We start from the raw sequence: 22870 nt of genomic DNA, 5'->3' as shown, positions 1-22870 counted from the left end.
TCACTTTACAAGGTTTTGTAACCAGCTTCCTCATTTCTTTGAAATTCACTTCTTGGCATCACTGTGCTAGATTTTCAAGCATTTATTTCCCTGAATATTTAAATTGAATTATTCACTATTTAGTGGCACAACCATAGTTAGTTCTTGAGTCAGTTCCTGTGGGTTTCTTAAGACTAAAGCAAGAATAGCCTCCTTCTCTATGCTCTAGACCAGGGCTATTCAATCTCGTAAGCCCTGGGGGCCACAATGATACTCTCGGCACATGCTGAGGGCTACAACTTACGTGTGGTTGCATATACATGCAAATATATATACAAATATATGCAAACAGCTTCTTTCCCACAATGCCCTGGCGCTTCTGGCACCTCTTCCCTGGGGGCTAGAAACACCAACACCCTGTACCCATCTGTTCCAACCAGCCCAACGCTTGCATCTTTCAATGCTCACCCTGCCTGTGATACACCTCACCGTTGTGAAGCCTGTTCCCAGTGGAGGCCATGTTCAAAGCATCCCATCCGCGGGCCATGTGTTGACCCCTGCATAAACCCAAACCACACCATGGGCCACAAACAAATGGGCTGCAGGCCACATGCAGCCCACAGGCCACGTGCTGAGTAGCTCTGCTCTATACTAAAGTGTTTTAAGAAGCAATTACTTATTTAAGATGTCAAACAATTATTTCTATAAACCTTTTCTTTTCATGACTGACCACTGTATTACACTTCTTATTATGATTTTTCAAAATGAAATTCTTTTTTCATATTAAAATTAAAGGTCAAAAGCAAAACAAAATGTATCGGTCATTACTTTTCTGGACCTTATCTTTATGAGCTCATTCTTTCCCTCCACAATTAAGCTGTAATTCTTGCCTTATCCTTTTCTGGATAAAAACACTCTTTTCAATTACAGATATAACAAGCATCTGTCTTTGTCTGAGTTGAGTACTCCTCAGATTTCAGTTGCCCCCTACTTCCCACTTAAAATAATCTCTACAAAACTTCATCCATCTTCTGTGCTAGCTGTGTAGTGTTCTGCTTTGCATCAGGTAGAGTCTGTGCATTCTATATAGGCTTTCCCTTCCTCAGAATGTTCTCCAATGTCTCATGCACTTGAACATCTGGTTACACCATCTCGTCAACTGCATAGTGAGACTCTGACACTTGTCCTGTTCAGCTGTCTCTGCTCCTGGAACTGCAAGTATTTCAGAGACAGCCTCTCAAAGGTCTTCAACTTAGATCTTTCTCCTAGTCATCTAAATTTAGCTACCAGGATTTGTATTACCCAGCACCCTTGGGCTATGTCTATGTTGCGCATTCTCACGCAAGAACATATGCAAATGAGGTGCGGCAATGAATATTGCTGCTCCTCATTTGCATACCTAATGAGCTGCATTTTGCGCAAGGGGCTTTTGCGCAAGAAGGAGCAGTCTACACTGCTCCTTCTTACACAAAACCCCCACTTGCGCAAGAGCCGTTCTGCTGCTTATTTTCAGTCAGAATGGCTTTTGTGCAAGAAGGGGGTTTTGCACAATAAGGAGCAGTATAGACTGCTCCTTCTTGCGCAAAAGTCCCTTGCACAAAATGGCAGCTCATTAGGTATGCAAATGAGGTGCCACAATATTCATCATCATACCTCATTTGCATATCTCTTTGCGCAAGAATGCACAATGTACACATAGCCTTCATCATGAGTACCAATGTGTACCATGACTATTGGGTCCCATGCAGCCCTCAGAAGAAGTCTGTCCTGATGTATCATGAAATTTGCCATCTTTGAGTCTGTGAAGCATATACTTAGACAATCCTCACACACTCAGCTAGAGTAACATTAGTGTGTTTCTGATGAGAGGAGATTCTATCACTATAGCCATGTCTAGAAATTAGAAATCGTCCTGACTTCCAGAGATACTTTTTTGTAATGTCTATGGAATAATAAGTTTCCTCTACCTTCATTGGAAAATAGTCACAAGTAAAGGAGTCTGTCTTTTCCATACTTGGTGTTTTCCTCCTATCATGAGACTACCTTATGCAACTGGGGGATCAGGACAGCCAGCTAGATGTATACCTGTTACCTCTATAAGTAATTTAATCTCTTTGTACTCCTGTGATTCATCTGATATTCATCTGACGAAGTGGGTTTCATCTGATGAAAGTTCATGATTCTATATATTTTTGTTAGGCTCGAAGGTGCCACAGGACTACTTGTTGTTTCCTCTGGTTCAGTAACTCTGGCCCCAAGATGATGCATTTCTGCACAGAGGGACACAAGCTGCTTGAATCAGATGTATCCTCACCCCAAGAATCATATTTTATACTTTCTGAAGTAAAAAGGGTAGGAACCCTCCTGATGGATTTGCTTTTGGTCTTCAACTGTCACAATTAAACCAGAGTTTTGACTCGAGGGAGATACTAGATTGAGCTACCTTTTAATTTAAAGATAAAGTTAGAGGCCAGTGATTAGACATACATTAATTTAATGGATTCTTTTTATATTAGTTCATGAACAGCTGAGGCAACTTACTTGCACTGGTGCTCACCTCTCACACAGTCCAAAGAGCCCTATGTTCATTCAGTCAGTGCCTAGTTGTGCCCAGAGTCCCCCCCCCCCCCACTCCATATCTGAGCAAGGACCCTCACTACTTATTTTTATGTATATCTTACCTATGATGTGACTTTTCCCTCTAACCACTTTATTATAGTCAACCAACTGGTCATATATATGACCTTCATTCCTTCAACAGTAGATAAATATATAAAATGTCTCCTTTCCTGTTCTATCTGTTTATGTCTTACATCAAAGCACAGTGTGAAACACTTGACAATCAGTGTATCTTTATGACATATACCATCTAAGAATAAGTATTACAGGAAAAAATGCTCACCATCCACGTTTCTGTACATCCCTGTCCAAAACGTTGATGATTTTTCTTCAAGTGGCTCAATGTTGTGTGCTAGAAAGTTGGCTTCAGCCAAATCTTCTACTGAAACCAGAGAGGCACCTAACAAAACATCAGAAAATAAACATGGAGACGAATTTCCAATGGAATACATTCTTCCGGTTGAGTATGACTTGCTTTTTCAAATGTTTGGAATTTTAAATCACTTACCATGTTGACTCATAATTTGCCACTGACTTTTGTGCCCAACCTCCAGTCAAAACAATGGGAATCACTGCAGGATATGATCTTTTAATTTCTGTCTTCAGTGTAAATGTTCCCTTCCCACTGCAGGAGCTACACCAATTATATACTTCATAATGGTATATGTGCACTGTTTTAATTTTTAAGATGTTTGCAATTTACATTTTTGAATCTATAATTTTTTCTAACTATTCAGCTTAATTTCTTCACTCTTGATCTTTGTTATCAGATACATCATGACTAGAAAGATAATTTCACCTAAAATCCACAAATGTCTAAAACTCTGTATTCTGGTAGGGTAAATAGAAAACGAAAGAGGATCATCCATCACAAGAAATTTGAGCATTTGAAAATGGAAGGCAGCTTGGGTGAAAAAGAACATGAAATCATAGAGTTCATGATTCTAAGGAATGGTAGAAGGGGAGAGCAGCAAAATAGAGACAATGGATTTCAGGAAGGCAGATTTTGGAAAACTCAGAGAGCTGGTAGGTAAGGTCCTTTGGGAAGCATGGCTAGGAGGCAAAAAAACTGAAACCAGTTGGCAGTTTTTCAAAGGGACAGTATTAAGAGCCCAAAAGCATGCTATTCTACTGTGTCGGAAAGATAGAAACTATGGCAAAAGACCACCTTGGCTTAACCAGGAGATCTTGCATGATCTAAAAATAAAAAAGGAGTCATATAAAAAGTGGAAACTAGAACAAATTACAAAGGAAAATAAGGAAACAATACAGGTATGCAGGGGTAAGATTAGAAAGTCAAAGGCACAAAATGAGCTCAAACTAGCTACAGAAATAAAGGGAAACAAGAAGATTTCTATAACTATATTAGAAGGAAGAGGAAGACCAAGGACAGTGTAGGCTCATTGCTCAGTGCAGAGGGAGAAACAGTAATAGGAAACTTACAAGTGGCAGAGGTGCTTAATCACTTTTTTGTTTCAGTCTTCACCACGAAGTGTGATGATGAAGGGATGTCTAACGTAGTGAATGCTAGTGTGAATGGGGTGGGTTTAAAAGATAAAATAAAAAAGTTAAAAATCACTTTGAAAAGTTAGATGTCTGAAAGTCACCAAGAGTAGATGAAATGCATCCTAGAATACTAAAGGAGCTGATTGAGGAGGTATCTGAGCCATTAGCTATCATCTCTGAAAAATCATGGAAGTCAGGAGAGATTCCAGAACACAGGAAAATGGCAAATTTAGTGCCCAGCTATAAAAAGGAAAATAAGAACAACCCAGGAAACAGACCACTCAGTTTAACTTCTGTGCCAGGAAAGATAATGGAGCAACTAATTAAGGAATTCATCTGCAAACACCTGGGAGATAAGGTGATAGGTAACAACCAGCATGGATTTGTAATGAACAAATCATGCCAAACCACTCTGAAAGCTTTCTCTGATAGGATAATGAGTCTTGTGGATAAAGGAGAAGTGATGCATATGGTATACCTAGACTTTGGTAAGGCATTTGATATGGTCTTGCATTATTTTCTTATCAATAAACTAGGTAAATACAACTTAGACAGGGCTAACTGCCTGGATAACCGTTCTCAGAGAGTAGTTATTAATGGCTCACAAATCTGTTGGAAGGGCTTAACAAGTGGGGTTCCACAGGACTCTGTTTTTGGGACCTGTTCTGTTCAATATCTTCATCACAGTTTTAGATATTGGCATAGAGAGTACGCTTATTGAGTTTGCAGATGATACGAAGCTGGGAGGGATTGCAACTGCTTTGGAGGATAGGATCATAATTCAAAATGATCTGGACAAACTAGAGAAATGGTCTGAGGTAAATAGGATTAAGTTTAATAAGGACAAATGCAAAGTACTCTACTTAGGAAGGAACAATCAGTATCACACATACAGAATGGGAAGCAACTGTTTAGGGAGGAGTACTGCACAAATAAATCTAGGGGTCATAGCAGACCACAAGCTAAATATGAGTCAACTGTGTGATTCTGTTTAAAAAAAAAAAGCAAACATGATTCTGGGATGCATTAACAGCAGTGTTGTGAGCAAGACACGAGAAATCATTCTTCTGCTCTACTCTGTGCTGATTATGCCTCAGTTGGAGTATTGTGTCCAATTCTGGACACCACATTTCAAGAAAGATGTGGAGAAATAAGAGCAAATCCAGAGAAGAGCAACAAGAATGATTAAAGGTTTAGAGAACATGACCTGCAAAGGAAGATTAAAAGAACTGGGCTTGTTTAGTTTGGAAAGAAGACTGAGAGGGGACATGATAGCGGTTTTCAGGTACCCGGTATCTAAAAGGGTGTCAGAAAGAGGAGGGAGAAAAATTGTTCTCCTTAGCCTCTGAGGACGCGACAAGAAGAAATGGGCTTAAACTGCAGCACGGGAAGTTTAGGTTGGATATTAGGAAAAACTTCCTAACTGTCCAGGTGGTTAAACACTGGAATAAGTTAGACAGACATCTATCTGGGATGGTCTAGATGGTAGTGGGTCCTGCCATGAGGGCAGAGGACTGGACTCGATGACCCCTTAAGGTCCCTTCCAGTTCTAGTGTCCTAAGATTCTATTGTTCTAAGATTCTAGGAAATGTTACCACTGGACCAGTCAGCAGCCTATCACTCTACTGCCTGATGGTCAGACCTTGCTGTGGTGCAAGATTGGGAAAGCTGTTAATTTATCCCCTCCCTTAAAGATACCTAGAATATGATGACTGATTGGGACAGTAGCTGAAGAGGGATCTGATTTACTACCGAGAATTCTTTCACAGGTATGTGCAGGTCAGACTAGATAATTACAATAGTCCCTTCTGATTTAAAAGTTTCTGAGTCTATATTGTGGTAGCTTGATGTGCATGAGGGACAGCTAAAGTGAAATATTTTGCAAAAAGCCAAAATTTTGCAAAAGTTCTTTCAGGAAATATTTCACTTAGCTTGATGTGCATGAGGGCGAGCTGAAGTGAAATATTTCCTGAAAGAACGTTTGCAAAATTTTGGCTTTTTGCAAAATATTTAACTTTAGCTTGATGTGCATGAGGGACAGCTAAAGTTAAATATTTTGCAAAAAGCCAAAATTTTGCAAACGTTCTTTCAGGAAATATTTCACTTCAGCTCGCCCTCATGCACATCAAGCTAAGTGAAATATTTCCTGAAAGAACTTTTGCAAAATTTTGGCTTTTTGCAAAATATTTCACTTTAGCTGTCCCTCATGCACATCAAGCTACCACAATATAGACTCAGAAACTTTAAAGTCAGAAGGGACTATTGTGATAGTAATCTGGTCAGTGGATCAGATTATTCCTGTGAGAGTATAAATTATTAAACTTTTTAAAAGACCCCGATTATTTCTATAGAGTCTGTGAAATTTTTAAGAGCATAAGAATTATCTGTGATGTGGGTTTACAATAAATTTTTCTTTGGCTTTGCACTGCAAATTAGGGACAGTGAAGGACAAGCACAGCAGCATAGGCACAAAAGACTAGAAAGTCAACAAAAAGAATGAAGACTGCCAAAACCTGAATATTTTGGAATATGTGCACTGCTGCAAACATATTTATCAAACTGATAGCAGCTGGCATTAGAAAGGCTCCTCAGTAATTCTGAGTGTTTCTTGTGTGGATTCAGGTGCTTCCTGGTGTTAGATATATAGTATTAGATTAAAAATCTGCAACTTCCTAAAAATTCTTGTGCCGTTAGTTCACAAAAAATGATTCAACTAGAAATTCTCAGTAAAGTTTGCTGTAAGTTGCGGAGATTGACATTACTTTGGTGAATTCTGTCCATGGGATTTTCCAAGTTTATTATTTTTGTAGTCAAATATTAGAATTCTATCACTTCCCTTCTCCAGCTTCCTCATTTCCCACCATTCAGCAATACTGAGAGTACAATTCATATACCACTACAAAACAGTACTCTGTCTTGTTTCTCCCCCTTTTGAAAGGAGTCCAAAGGGTTCTTCATTGTGATTTTCTGTTGGATTCATGAGTTTTCTATAAATTTTGTGTGGAGGCCAATTCTGTAGAACCCTCCTTCTCACTGCATCAACTTTCTATTTCCTTCACCTCTGAGACCAAGCAACACACAGCAGTGACAATTCAACATAATACACCAAAGGCTCAATTCCTAATAAAACAAGAGTCCCCTATTACATGGATACCAACTACCACTTAAGTGTAGTTGGTCAATCATATGCAAACCTGAAGCCTCAGAACAATATACGCATCATCCTATGCAAGGCCATTGATGAAGAAGAGCAAAATGGGCAATTGCCCCCAAAGCCCGGTGATTTAAAAAGGCCCAGGGCTCTTTAATTCTATGCCAGAGCCATGTGTGGCATGGTCTGGGTTGCCATGGGAGGCACAACATAGTCTGGGTGGTGATGAGGGTTGGCTGCCTGTAGACCTGCCCCTTCCAGGAGGGCTGGATCCACGTCCTCTCCTGCGTTGCCCAGGCTCAGCAAAATCTGTTGCTAGTCCAGCTCCTATGTATGATATGGTAGCATAATTATAATTTTAGTAAGTGTTTTCTGAACCTTTATATAACCCACCTATGTCACAGCATTTGTTAAATGTATATGTTTTTATATGTGGGGATACAGATTTTGCAATATTTCTCTCTGCCCCTTTGGTGCTCCACGTTCTTGATCCCTCCCTACACATACAGTAATAATAGCATAAATGAAATATTGTATTCAACTTTACTTAATGGGATTTCTGCTGCTGCATCTTTTCATACATTTCTTTGAAGTTTACATCATACTGGTCAAATTCAGCTTCATGCACCCTTCAGGTTGTCTTCTGTAAGTCTTGAGCGCAAATTACCTTTGATGTGATTCAAATGAGAGAAAGCCTTTGCACACATACAGGTAGAGCCAAACATTGAAAATAAGGCCAAGCTGACATTCTGCATAGTGTTGTATGTGACAGGAAGTTCTTTCCACGTTTGCAGAAGCAGATCATCAACGTGCTCCAATTTCTTCATGTCAGCCCATTTGTGCAGTTTTGCCAATTCTGCACTTTGTTGATCATTCTAAATCAGAATTCAGCTCGATGAATTTTTCCACCCAGATATCCAACTCCTTGAATTCTGCTATTTCCATATCACCGACTGAGATGCCTAGAATGACTGTCAAATCAATTCAGTTCTTCAACAAATGCCTTATGTGGACAAATCAAACTTAAACAGACCACTGTGTTTGCAAAAGTCAACAAAACGAAACTTGAATGCCCTCAGGAGCTCAGAAACAAATCTGTCAAGATCCTGCAAATCAAGGCTGTTACTTGGATTCTCTCTCTGATACAAATAACAAAACATTCATAATCTTTAAAAATGTGACACTGTGCCCATCTCAGCATCTTTGATGAAGAAAATCCATTTTGACTCAAATCCATACATTGCTTGCCCTTGTAGCTTACAGTTCAACTCATTAAAATGGTGAGTTGATGAACATAAGAATGGCCATACAAGGTTAGACCAAAGGTCCATCTAACCCAGTATCCTTTCTGCTAACAGTGGCCAATGCCAGATGCCCTAGACGGAGTAAACACAACAAGTGATCACCATGTGATCCCTGCCCTGTCACCCATTTCCAGCCAAACAGAGACCAGGGACACTCTTCCTACCCATCCTAGCTAATAGCCATTGATGGACCTAACCTCAGGAATTTATCTAGATGGAGCTCATCCTCCCTATATAGGCTCCCCCAATCCAAAAGTTTCCCCAATTCCTAATAAATCTAAACCCCTTGTCTGTATACCATCATCTCATCCATGCATTGAGACTCTGAAGTTGTGCCTGTGTACCTGGCCCCGTGAGTGGAACTGGAAGCATTTCAGAGAACACTGCAACAGAGGTCCTAGATTTCAATCTCTTTCCTAGCAACCTAAATTTGGCCTCCAAAACCTCTCTCCTACTCTTCCTTATGTCATTGGTACCTACATGTACCATGACCACTGGCTCCTTCCCAGCACTATACATAAGTCTACCTAGATGTCTTCAGAGATCCACAACCTTCACACCAGGCAGGCAACTCACCATATGGTTCCCCAATTATCACAAACCCAGCTATCTATGTTTCTAATGATCGAATCCCCTATTACTAACATCTGCCTTTTCCTAAAGACTGGAGTTCCCTCCCCTGAAGATGAATCCTCAGTGTGAGAAGATATGACAACATCCTCTGGAAGGAGGGTCCCAGTTATGGGATGGTTTCCCTCTGCTCTAGTTGACTGTTCTCCTTCCCATAGCCTTTCATCCTCCTTAAAAGTACAGGGGCTGTCTGACTGGAGGTGGCACAGTTCTACTGTGACCTCGAAAGTCTCATCTATGTACTTCTTTGCAGGAACATACTGACAATCAAAATAGGCCCAGGAAATGGGTTGAGAACGTCCTCCCCATGACGTCACCCCTGCATGCCCCTCAAGTCCTGCCCCGTGTCATGTCCAGCACATGGCACAAGCGGCGGGTCGAGCACTGCGTGCTGCATATAGCACGGACACAGAGCTGTTCCAAGTGAGGGGCAATGGTGTGCGGACATGAGAGCCCACCAGACAACAGCCCACTGGGAAATTCCCGGTATCCCACTGGGCCAGTCCGCCCCTGCCTCTCTTAGCTCCTCCAATTCAGCCACTCTGGCCTCCAAAGCTCATACGCGGTTTCTGGGGCCAAGAGCTCCTTGCATCAAATGCACATATATGCCACCTGTCCATAGGGCAGGGAATCTTACATAATACATTGGGTGCAATAACTGCTCTTGGGCTTTTGCCTGCATTCTCTCCTACTGGTAATTAGATTGATAAGGTTATTATTTAAGTGAGGTAGTTTTGGTTTTAATTTAGTTTAAAACTTTTGAAGAATGTCAAGTGTACCTTGCCCCCTTCCAGCTCCCTCTCTAAACACCCTCACGAAATTCCTTGTTAGCTGTCCCTGTTCACAAAGCTCCCTGGTCACTTACTAGCTCCCTATCCTTCCTGAAAGGCCCACCTCCTGGCTAAGGCTTGACCAATTAACAGAGGGTTCTAGATTTCAAATCCTCATTATGAAGCTCACAGTTTCCAACTGCTGGCCTCAGCACATGGTCCTTCAAACACACATGCATCTCCAAAGTGACAAACACAAACTCAGCACACAGTGTCTTTCAGGCAACCAGCAAGTAACCCTCAAACACAAAAATACACACTATAGACAGTCACTTATGCCAAGGGTTCTGTAATCACTCCTCTTTCACCTGGAGAACTTCCTCATGAAACTAGTAGATAGTAAAACTTGAGCAACCAGACACAGTCTGAAAGCTCAAGGTGTTTGACACCTTTCATATAAAAAAATGATAATCTCATTCATGAAGGTGGCAAAATGAGACAAAATTTTGCCATGAGATAACCAGTGAATCTTGGTGTGCCTTTTTAGATCAGGCTATTTGGAATCTACTTCCTCGAGCAGTGACTGAAATTGATGGTGATTAAGGGCGCAGGCAAGAATCCAATTGGCAGTGCGGTCAACCTGTTTCATTACATTTCCAAGTTCAGTTCCACAAGATTGCACACAAGATTGTCCTGAAGCACATTGCAACAAAAATTCAAAAGTGGGCAGTTCAGCTGTTCTGACAAAAGAGTAAGGAATCCCCTGTAGACACAGACACAAGATTATCCAACTGTATTTCTGTCTCATTTACAAAGTTCAACACCTTTTAAGAATGGCTTCAGCCTTTGTTTGATTTTTCATAGATAATATCTCAGTCATTTCTTCATGAAGGGGAATGCCACAAATATATCATCACATTATACACAACTGATTAGCGTCACATATGTCGGCTGTCTCATCCATAGAAAATGAAAACTAAGTAGCTGTACTCAAATTTTGCATTTGTTCCTTGTCAATTTGATGAGCCATTTACATAGCAGTGTCGTGGACTTTATTTGCTTATAATGCCATGTCTTGAATTGTCTGTAAGATTTTGTCTTTCTTGTGAATCTCGTCAAATAGTCCATGACCAATTTTTAGCATGCATCTCTTCACATTATTCCTTGTCAGTGAAAGGTTTCCCCTCTTGAATAATGCTGTATGAGCCTTAAAACCTTGTGAAGTTTAAGTGCCCATCTTTTTTCGACCATGCCAGCAGGCTATTTTGTTCATTGTTCTTCTTTCATTGCAGCTCCATGCAGGTTTCTTTTTCGCGCATCACTGACGGGGTATTTTGTAGCAAATGCTGTATGTTGCATGTTCTCTGCAAGAACTAAATAGGGCTCTTTTGTCATTCCCCAAATACACACAACTTTTTAAAATTAAAATGAAAAGTGAATTCAAACTTTTAAAAATACATAATTCCACATATGACAAAAGAGCCCTATTTATTTCCATACTGAGCCATATTTGGCTCTAGAGCCATAGGTTGCAGACACCAGCTCTATGTTGTACTGACAGGGCCAAGGAATTCCGGCATTGTGTCCAACAGTATTCCAGTAAAAATAATCAGCAGCATAATGAGGTAAAATGCATTTTCCACAGTCAGTTCTCTTTTAGTTTCTAGCTGGGATCCTGGTATCAGCAGTGTAGCAATGGCTGTGGACAGTAGGTGACAAGATATCACAGCGCTCTATCACAGTAACTATTTTTACTTTAGCTGTCACATGCTTGGAGAGTTTTATCCCAGTTAATACATAACTGTAGAAATAAGATGCCATAATATATAATCATGGCAAATAAAAGCACTTTGTACTACCACCAGTTTAGGGCCCAATTCTCCCTCACAGAGATGCAATTATCACTGATGCCAAATCCAACTATCAGTAGGGAACTAAACAGAGAGTGAGTGACTAAAAATATAGGAAGCCCAGAGGGTGAGGAGCGACAGTTTGAATGTTATATCCCTCATATAAAAAGATATGAAGTTTTAGTCCTCTGTGCTGCAGATTTTATAGGCAAACTCAGAAAGTACTTTCCCAAATGCAGACGAGGAAAGGGACTTTGAACAGTGTCGGTACATCATGCAAATGATTAGATCTGTATCATGTTGATGCTGTTCACTTTTGTACTTTTAACACCTCTTTACCAAGCAGCAGCAAGTATCTGGAGCCTTGCAGGTTGGCTTCCCAAATGAGGTGGGGGAAAATAAGTGATCTGGACTCTGAGTATATTCTATGTTAATTCTTTAATTTATACATAGACCAATTCTTGAATAGAGGAGGACTAACAGCAGGTAGGAAATCCTCCCTCCCTCCCCCCGCAGGAATCCTCAGCCTTAGCACCAAGGCTTGGCTCCTAAGTAGCAACGCTGCCTCAAGAACAGACTCCGGTCAGACCAATGCAGAGAACCAGTTGTCCTGCTGTCCACATAGTTTCTTCCAGCCAGAAACATGCATTTCCAAATGAAGAATGTACAATGTGTTGTCCCATACTTAACATTTTCTCTCATGTTAAGAAAAAGAACTGGAAGACTGTGTGTAACCAGGCCACACTTCTTATAAACATGAACATATGCTACAATTTGTTAGAAATTCAAATACAACGGCTGTTTTTACTAGTACATGAGAATCAGACATTGAAACTCACTGTAGTTAAACATTCACTTCTCCAGGTGATTAAATTACAAAAAAGGAAACAATGGTGCCAATTTAACAGTGCATTGTCCCTGTCAGGTTTCTGTAATTCTATTCATTCAATGGCTTATAACGGCAGTAGCTCAGGAGTAAATCAGACCCACAGCATAAATGATGTAAAATGAAATTTTAGGAAAGCAAACTTTGTATTATTAATGCAGACAAGGAATTTGTCTTTAAATTATTATTATTATTGCTAAAACTTACTATCATGGCCACTGATACAGTCATCATACTGTACAAACAATAGATGTATGACTTGTGTGCATCTTACCTCTAATTTAAAAGGACACTCACCTAATCGAAGGCATTCTAAGGAGGCCTGGGCCCAGTTTCTTGAAGATGAAGACTCAATGAAGTAGCAGTGACCACGGAAAGGAATCCATGATTTGTGTTCTAACTCAGGGCACTTTCCTGGGAGTTGGGGAGGATCAGTCGGAGCTTTAACTATTTAAAAAAAAGGGGACACAGATTATAATTAATAAAACATTTTGTTGAACAAGTTTCTCTTGCTTTTACCATGAGTTGCACATACTAATTTGACACCAGGAAACTCTCATAATAAATGTTTAATCATAATATAACCTTTTAAATGATGTATTCCTTGTTATTATGCCATACCAGAAAAAACTCTAAATGGTGAATAATTAGTGTTACAGCTGCATTTTACACTCTAAGCACCTAATTCAGCAAAGTCCATAAGCACATGCTTATCTTTAATCGCTTCCATATGTCTATCCCTACTGAGCAAATGCTGAGACATGCTTACGAACATGTTTAAGTCCCGTGTTCAGTGCTTTGCTGAACTAGAGACTAAATTTGGTTAGATCAGGCCATAAACCAATACACCTCTTAAACCAAGAGAAGAGTGCAATTAACATCAATGGTGGTTTCAGGTGCATATAAAGACAGCCCAGTATCAGGCCACAATTATTAACTGAAAAACTACAGTAAATAAAATGTTTAAAATCTCAGACAAGTAAGAGAATATATACTGTACAGCCTAATGATCAGGAATGTATCTGTTTGTTAAAACCAAGTACTCTGGGTCAAGAAAGTCTGTTCCTCTTTTACTTACCTCTTGACCTGAAATCAGGATTTTCTGTTTTTCCTGGCAATAAGCTGGCATTTCAATTCTCATCAAGCCACGAGGAAAAAAAATATCACTCTTGGTTTGGCAGGTAAATAAAATAGAAATGGGTTTTCAAATATTTTGTTTAAAATTATAATGATTTTGCAATCTGCCACTACACAGTGCACTGTGGTGATGAATGAGGTTGTGAATAGACTAACATCTTTTTAACAACTGTAATGTGTTTTTGTTCACCTTTAGCAGTGGTGCATTTTTTAAGTACTGCAGCGGGATTTAGCTTATTACTGCCATTAAAGAATAACTTAATTAAACATGACAGAGACAAAGTGGGTAAGGTATTAGCTTTTACTAGACCTCTTTCTTTTGGTGAGAGACAAAAGCTTTTGAAACAAACAGAAATTGGGCCAATAAAAAGATAATTACCTCAAACACCTTGGCTATGTCTACACTGGCACGATCTTGTGCCAGAGCTGTGCAAATGAGGCTAAGCGTGGAATATCGCCGAGCCTCATTTGCATATCTAATGAGCCGCCATTTTTGCGGAAGAGGCCCTTGAGCAAGAAGGAGCTGTCTACACTGCCCCTTCTTGTGCAAGAAAAACCCTCTTACGCAATGCTGTTACGCTGCTTATTTTCAGGAATAACGGCATTGTTCAAGAGGGTTTTTCTTGCGCAAAGGGCAGTGTAGACAGCTCCTTCTTGCACAAGAACCTCTTCCGCAAAAATGGTGGCTCATTAGATATGCAAATGAGACTCGGCGATATTCCACGCTTAGCCTCATTTGCATAGCTCTGACACAAGATCGCGCCAGTGTAGACATAGCCCTTGTGTCTCTAATATACAGGGATCAACATGACGACAACACCACACTATTAAAACACAACTATTTAAAATACACTAGTTGTTCTTCTTAATCTAGTCAAAGGAAGATGTTCTTAAAACATAAGTGTGTTTAATTTAGAATCAATGATCCATGATTAAAACCACCCTATAACTCTGAAAATAAGTGTCTACTCTTTTGCCCACAAGATCTGAGAAAACAAAACATTATTTTACAGGAAAACCAGTTGTTTTTCCTTTGGCTATGTCAAGAATCATAAGTCCTAGATGTCAACAGATTATTGTACTGTGTTTTCTATTAACCATTCTTTCAGTAAGAGATGTAACATTAAACTTCTCGGTCTTGTAAATTAATTAACTATCAAACTCTTTTTTCTTGCTTTTACCTAGCATTCAGTAGTTTGTGTACTCCACTGCCCTCTGCTGGATCTATCTGACATTCAGATACAATGCGTAGTCCTGTGGTACCTTGGGGCACATCTACACAGCAGAGCAAATGTTGAATTAAGCTATACAACTTCAGCTATGTCAATTGTGTAGCTGAAGTTGAAAGAGTGCCAATAGCCAAATTAAGCTACCTTCGACTCTTCCTTCGACTTCCCTTACTCCTCGAGTCAGAGTAATAAGTTACACGGGTCAGAGTAAGAAGTCCTCCAACTCACCATTGTTTTGAAATAATGGCTTGCTGTGCAGATGCACTCTTTGTTATTTTAGAATAATGTCAGTAATTCCAAAATAGTGCTGCTTTGTAGCAATGCCCTTAGAGAGTAACAAATATAGTACCTCATATATCATGAGCTTTTGTGGACAAAACTCTCTTCTTCAGATGAGATGAGTCTGAGTCCACTCAAGCTTACCTCATCTGAAGAAGTGGGCTTTGCCCACAAAAACTCTAGATAGATAGATAGATAGATAGATAGATAGATAGATAGATAGATAGATAGATAGATAGATAGATAGATAGATAGATAAATGATTAAAGAGAGAGAGAGATCTCTTCCTTCCTCCCTCCCTCTGACAGGGGCGGTGAACCTTTTTTGGGTTGAGGGTCACTGACGCACAGAAAAATCAGTGGTGGGCTGCACACAAGTGTGAAGCAAAAAAAGAAAAAAAACCAAACCCTCACTGAAGTTGCCCCCTATTGAGAAAAAGAAAGATGCTCCCCACATTTCCCGCATGCACAAGAGCCTAGGGGTCCCAGGCTAATCGATTTTGTGTACTCCAGCCCCACGGTGCAGCAGCAGGGGGACTGGAGCACGTGCGTCGGCTCCCCAGTGCTAAGAGAGGGGCCCTTAGCCTTGGAAGCTGGATCCAGGAAATCAGGGGCCTGTATCTAGCCCCCAGGCCTGAGGTTCCCCATCCCTACTCTGAAGTGTCACAGGACTACTCGTTTTTAAAGGTACAGACTAACACAGCTACCCCTCTGAGACTTTCTGACATCCAAATATTTGTCTCATTTTCTAGTCAGCGAGTTAATCTAACACAGTGTTTCCAACTGCCAGTCCATGGACCAGTGCCAGGCCGTGAACTGCTGGCTGCTGGGCTGTGGCACATTGCCAGGCCATGCCCATGGCCTGATGATTGGCTCAGCAGGAATCTAAGTTCCCTGGAAGCTGCACAGCCGAGTGACTGTGCAGTTACTAATTGACCCCCGCCTAGAGGTTTAGGGTAGCCACGCAGAGAGCTTCTTGGCTGGGGCGGGACACTCCCTCAGAAGCAGAAGCTCCTTGCTCTGACTCCAGACAACGATCGTGCTGGTAGGGAATGCACCCTTGCCCTCCGTGGTCTCCCATGCATCTTCCCACCATCAGCAGCTGGACTGCAATTTTTCCCCGACCACCTCCTCCCTGTGGGCTTGGCTTGCTATTGTTAGGCTCCCCAGGGTTGGGGATCAAAGTAGGAGGGTCAGGCAGATTCTAAATGATCAATCAATGCACAAGGGAGCCAGCTTAGAAGCAGGCTCAGCATCTGTCTTGCTGGGCACAGCCCAGAGTGAGGGCTTGCATAAAACCAAGCTGAGCTCTCAAACCCACAGGATGCATCCTCTTTCCCTGGATAAGGGGGGACTGTGTAAAAATGCTCCAACTGTCTTGCTTCTACTGACCCGCAGCAGCACTCCATCTCCCACAGCTGTGAGGGGCAAACCTCCAACCTGCTTCCATGGACCCTAGCTGCAGAAAACCATTGGATTTGGGCCCAGCTCTGTACAGAAGCAGAACTAGTGCAAATTTTCCAAAAGAGACTTTCCCCTGTTGAAAAAATGCCATGGCTTCAAGGCAGACATTATTCACTTGCCTCTACCCAAGAAAGAAGCAGATGTAGATAATATCAACCCATCTTTTCTCATTTTTCACGTGGAAACTCTTAGGTATATTTTATGTACTTAAAATTCAAGGAACAATACAGACCAGTCGCTGTTCAGATAAAAATGTCTAGATGGCATAAAGTGTCACTGTGGTCAGGCCCCATTATGTGTCCTGCAAACAGAATGCAATTCTGGTTTCAAACAGAACTTTTACCTGTTTTACAGAGCTCTGTTTCATTTGCATAGCATGGATCCTAAACATTCCCCAGAGAGAGTGTACAAGCCTGAATGTAGAATTTTTCAAGAGCAGAACTACACTGTTAAGCAAAGAGTTACTGTATACCCCATCACAGGCTCAGACACAGTGCCTAGATTCTACCCAGCTGAAGCCAGCTTAATGTGAATACAACACCCTGTGTTCAAATACAGCCCCCAATCAGTGTGTCCCAATAGAGCCCATTCGGGGTTGTCATGACACTGTAAAGATAAGAGACAACTTAAGTTAAGTTAAGACCATAAGTTATGATTCATTATAATTGGGGGAGGGATAGCTCAGTGGTTTGAGCATTAGCCTGCTAAACCCAGGGTTGTGAGTTCAATCCTTATGGAGGCCATTTAGAGATTTGGGGGCAAAAATTCATCAGGGATGGTACTTGGTTCTGCTGAGAAGGCAGGGGACTAGACTCAATGACCTTTCAAGGTCCCTTCCAGATCTAGGAGATAGGCAATCTCCATTATTTTATTTTATTTTTTTGGCTAACCCAGCTCTCTATTATGGGGCTACTATAAGGTGGGTGCATAACTGGCTGGATAACTGTTCTCAGAGAGTAGTTATTAATGGTTCACAATCCTGCTGGAAAGGAATAACAACTGGGGTTCCACAGGGGTCTGTTTTGGGACCAGTTCTGCTCAATATCTTCATCAATGATTTGGATATTGGCATAGAGAGTACGCTAATTAAGTTTGCAGATTATATGAAGCTGGGAGGGGTTGCAATTACTTTGGAGGATGGGGTCGTAATTCAAAATGATTTGGACAAACTAGAGAAATTGTCTGAGGTAAACAGAATCAAGTTTAATAAAGACAAATGCAAAGTACTCTACTTAGGAAGGAACAATCAGTCTCTCACATACAGAATGGGAAGTGACTGTCTAGGAAGGAGTACTGCAGAAGAGGATCTAGGGGTCATAGTGGTCATAGGGTTGCAAAGGTGGTTTCAACACAAATACTGGACACAATTGACATTACATCACAATCTACATTACATCTTATTTAGAAAGTACCAGACATTTATATATTCTCAGTTTGTTTCCTGAACAGAAAGCTCAAATACTGGACTGTCCAGTTCAAAACCAGATATCTGGCAACCCTAATAGTGGACCACAAGCTAAATATGAGTGAATAGTGTGATGCTATTGCAAAAAAAGCAAACATGATTCTAGGATGCATTAGCAGGAGTGTTGTGAGCAAGACACGAGAAGTCATTCTTCTGCTCTACTCTCTGCTGATCAGGCCTCTATTGGAGTACTGTGTCCAGTTCTGGGCACCAGATTTCCAGAAAGATGTGGAGAAATTGGAGAAAGTCCAGAGAAGAGCAACAAGAATGATTAAAGGTTTAGAGAACATGACCTGAAAAGGAAGACTAAAAGAATTGGGCTTGTTTAGTTTGGAAAGGAGAAGACTGAGAGGGGACATGATAGCGGTTTTCAGATATTTAAAAGGGTGTCACAAGGCGGAGGGAGAAAAAATGTTCTCCTTAGCCTCTGCGGATGGGACAAGAAGCAATGGGCTTAAACTGCAACAAACGAGGTTTAGATTGGACATTAGGAAAAACTTTCTGTCAGGGTGGTGAAACACTGGAATAAGTTGCCTAGGGAGGTTGTAGAATTTCTATCTCAGAGATATTTAAGAGTAGTTTAGACATACATTTATGAGGGATGTTCTAGACAGTACTATGTCCTTTCATTAGGGCAGGAGATTGGACTCGATGACCTCTCGAGGTCCCTTCCAGTTCTGATATTCTATGATTCTAAGATACTCTTGACATCTTGCCAACTTCTCCCATTGCCCAAATCACTGTAAAAAGCCAAGCGCGTTCTTGTCTTTCTTTTTACTGGATGAGGCTGAGCACAATCCTGTGTGTTTCTACCCACAAGTAATGTACATTAACTCTTGCTACCTTCCCAGAAAAGCATATTAATGCTAGAAGAACAATAATGTGATGGTGTGTCATTCAGTTTGTCTATTGTTTCTCCCACTCCTAGTATTTAAGGCTGTCTTCATGCTGCCTTTGAAATGCTTTCTTCTATTGTTCTGTGCTATGGTCTGTTAAACTTTCACAATACCCTCAGTTTTCAACAAGACCAAGACGACATAGTCACTAACTCAAGCAGGATACAATGTACTTTCTGTTAGTTTTCTGTGTTTTACAAGGCATTCCTTTTGTACAAAGCAGGATACGAACATAAGAACGACTATACTAGGTAAGACCAAAGGTCCATCTAGCCCAGTATCCTGTCTGCTGATAGTGGCCAATGCGAGATGCCCCAGAGTGAGGGAACACAACAGGTAATCTTCACGTGATCCCTCTTCTGTCACCCATGTCCAGAAAAACAGAGGCTAGGGACACTGTTCCTACCCATCCTGGCTAATAGCCATTGATGGGCCTAAACCTTCATGAATCTATCTAGTTTTGTATTGTTTTGTTTTGATACATAGAGTAATGTACAGATTTACTAGGTACTTTTGTTTTTGCACTAATAAACTGAGTTGATGGGTTTGCATTTATGAGATATGATTACTCTCAATGAGCTTTTTTAGTAACTAAGAAAACAGGAATAAACACTGGCCTAGAGCCCACTCACTGTCTTTCCGCTAACTCAGTCTTTTCCGCTCACTTGACTTCCTCCAGTTATTTGTTTGTTACTCAACATTTACCATATATGTGTACAGTCCCTACACAACTGAATGTAAAGCATCTTAATTATTACCATTGTTCCATTCAATTGCTTACCATCTGAACGTTTACAGATAGAATAGTAGTTTTCATCACAGGATGCTGTCTTCCAGGCTCCTTCAGGGTCCAGATAGACACAGCCTATTTTCTGTTTTGGTTCCCCTTTGGCCCACTTAGTATACTTCAACCTCCACTTATCTATCCATTCATAATGTCCATCAGTCTAAATGCAAAATTAATTCAACAGAAACAACAAATCAGGCATCAATAATTGCTTCAGAATTTGTTTTGTGAGAGGAATTGTTTCACTTTCTTAACCTGTCATGACACGAAACAGAAGAATACCACAGCCCAGTACTTTGGATGTGGATGGATATTTATAATCTGTCCATCTGCCTTTACCAGAAATTGGCATTCAAAAGTATAGAACTATGAGACACAGCTCAAACTTTTGATTCATGCAGCATATCAAGTTCACAATTTAATCCACCATCACTCTTTCCTTCAGTTGGCTAGCATCCATGGTTGTTTTTTTTAACAAGTTGTACGTGACATTGCTTACTCTGGGTATAGATTACCTGAAGTAAATACTTGCCTAGAAAAACATAAGGCATAGTGCTTGAAAGACTAAGATCACAAAATATGTGATCTAACCTGATTAATATTATTAAAGCACATTCACTGCCTTTAAACAATGATGTTATATGCAAGTAGTTAGGTCCAGTATATAATCTAATGAGATCAAAAATAAACTGAGATAAGGAATCTGAGAAGTGTATGACCATAAAGAGTAGCACCATGCTCTTACCAAATTGCTGTTCAGACCAATCCATACAGGCTCCTCATACTTTAACATTTGTAGCCACAGGAAAGAGAGGGTGTAGGGATCTAAGATGCTGGCCAGGTCAGAGGAGTCACTATTGCATTTTCTCCTTGCATCTTGCCATGTCATTTTGGAATTGACGAGCAAATAACTACTGTTACTGTAAGGGATAAAGCTTGTTGAGATTGCTGTGGATGAATGGTACCGCTTGGAGTCTACAGAGAGAAGAAAAAAGGAATGTGAAGTTGTTGTTGGAGGGAGTGCTTACATGTAGTTAGAGATACATTGTGGCTGGCTCTACATGTCTTTGTGGAGACATGGAGAAAACAGAGACCCTCTGTTGTCTGATTTGTGACTTCTGCAAATCCACTAAAGAGAGTAAGGTTTCACAGGTAGAAAATGAAGGCAGAGTTTACATTATCATTGAGAGTAGCTAACAGTGCTGATGATAGCACAATGGCTAGTATAGAATCCAAACTATGCTCTCACAGCTGTGCTAGTTCTGCAGCGCTAAAGTTAAGTAGAAAAAGGCTAAGGAAACTATGACCCTGAATACGTCCAGAGAGTAACGGCTCGTCCACACAGAAGCTGTATCAGTTTAATATACACTGGTTTAGGTTTGGTCTACACATAAAATTCTATCTGTTTCTAGTTTAATAAAAGATGTGATTTTAAATTGATTTACCTAAACTGGTGCATCCTTATATGTGAACACTCAAATCAATTTACATCTGGCTTATATTGGTTTACCTTGTGTTGGTAAAATTATCAATAGGTATGGCCAGTATTTATATGGTTTTGCACTTGTTTAACTATATTTGTTTTTTGAACAGATCATAATTGAACCAGTACAATTTCTCTATATAGGTAACTCTTAAAAGCTGGTTTTGATGTACAGACCAAAATTTTGATGGCCATATTTTTAAACAGTACTTTTTTTTTAAACCATAGCCACTGAAATGAAGGATACCGACGACATAATACAAGTTGAAATTCAGCATTTAACCCTCCAGCACACCATAAAATCTTGCATGAGATTTTATTCTCATTTTAGTCAAAATACATGTTAAAGAACACACCTTTGTTCATTTGACATACATAGCCTTTGTTATTGTCACAGCTTCCATCAACCCATTTTCCTGCCTCCTTAACTGGACTATTTCTCATAAAGACACAGTCAGCCTAGGAAAAAGAATACATAAATCAGTTAATAGATAAATCAGAAGCAAGTGAGAAAATTGCTTCCTCCTCTTACATGAATATCATTAAATTTAAATTCCCCCCATCATTTTAAAATTCAGGAATGATCGATGTGCTGTGGTTTCGCTCCTCTTGAATTTCCCTAATTCCTTAACTTTCCTATGGTTTTGTCCTATTCACTCCTGTGAAATAATGGAATGGGGGGGGGGGGACCTTCAAGAAGAGGAAAGTGCAGAAACTCTATTCTTTTCCCATCTGCTTTCTATACAATATGGAGGGCATCAAAGCTACAGAAAAGTTCAGAGGCAAGTCTTGGTTGACATTGGTCATGTAAATTGAGCTTTCTGCATGCGTACTACTTTTTGGTCCATGGAAATCCTGGAAGGTAAGGGGCAAAGCATTTTTCGGGGGGTGGGGGGGTTCCTCCCTCTTTGAAATTCATAGTTCCAGCTATGCAAAATATTGATGGCAAAACTAGAAACATTTAGGCCCAACTTTTCACAATATCCACTGATTCAAGGTGCTTGACTTGAGATTGCATTTCCATTTCCCTAACCCATTTTCAAATCCACAGAGCTTTTGTGGGCCTATAACAAGCACACAGCATGCCATACAAAATGTTTTACATCTGCAGATATTTTTGAAAAGTTGAGCATAGTGGTTTTTTTTCCACTTTGCAGCTTTCTCACAAACATTTACATTCTGAGAAAACATACGGGGTGATTTTTTTCCTGAAAAAAATCAAATGATTATTTACTGAAGCTGGTGTATTACCTGCTTCTCCCCCATAGAAGCAGCATCTCCACCACAGGGTGCAGAGGGAACAAGAGGGAGATGCTGTTGTTGTGCAAGTGACCTGCAACTTTTACTTCAGCAAAAGTCCAGTGCCCCAAAAGAGCCAATTGCAGAACTGGGGGAGGACCACTGTGAGAATGATAAAAGGATGTGCTAATTCATAG

The 22870-nt window shown here is 40.4% G+C and overlaps 1 protein-coding gene across 2 annotated transcripts in view; it reads right to left on the bottom strand.

Moving 5' to 3' along the window:
• Positions 1-22870, bottom strand: part of LOC102444982 (macrophage mannose receptor 1-like) — a 107478-nt gene that overhangs the window by 6295 nt on the left and 78313 nt on the right. For both annotated transcript variants that reach the window (XM_006119498.4, XM_006119499.4), the window contains 5 exons: positions 21791-21893; positions 20697-20926; positions 19946-20111; positions 12993-13142; positions 2882-2998 (listed from right to left, as the gene is read on the bottom strand). In XM_006119498.4, coding sequence (XP_006119560.2) covers positions 2882-2998; positions 12993-13142; positions 19946-20111; positions 20697-20926; positions 21791-21893 — 766 coding nt within the window. The remainder of the gene's footprint in view (positions 1-2881; positions 2999-12992; positions 13143-19945; positions 20112-20696; positions 20927-21790; positions 21894-22870) is intronic.

Source organism: Pelodiscus sinensis, chromosome 2 (assembly GCF_049634645.1).
Source record: "Pelodiscus sinensis isolate JC-2024 chromosome 2, ASM4963464v1, whole genome shotgun sequence".
Taxonomy (NCBI): Eukaryota; Metazoa; Chordata; order Testudines; family Trionychidae; genus Pelodiscus; species Pelodiscus sinensis.
Note: the sequence above shows the minus strand (reverse complement) of the source record. Positions and strands in the feature narration are given on the sequence as shown.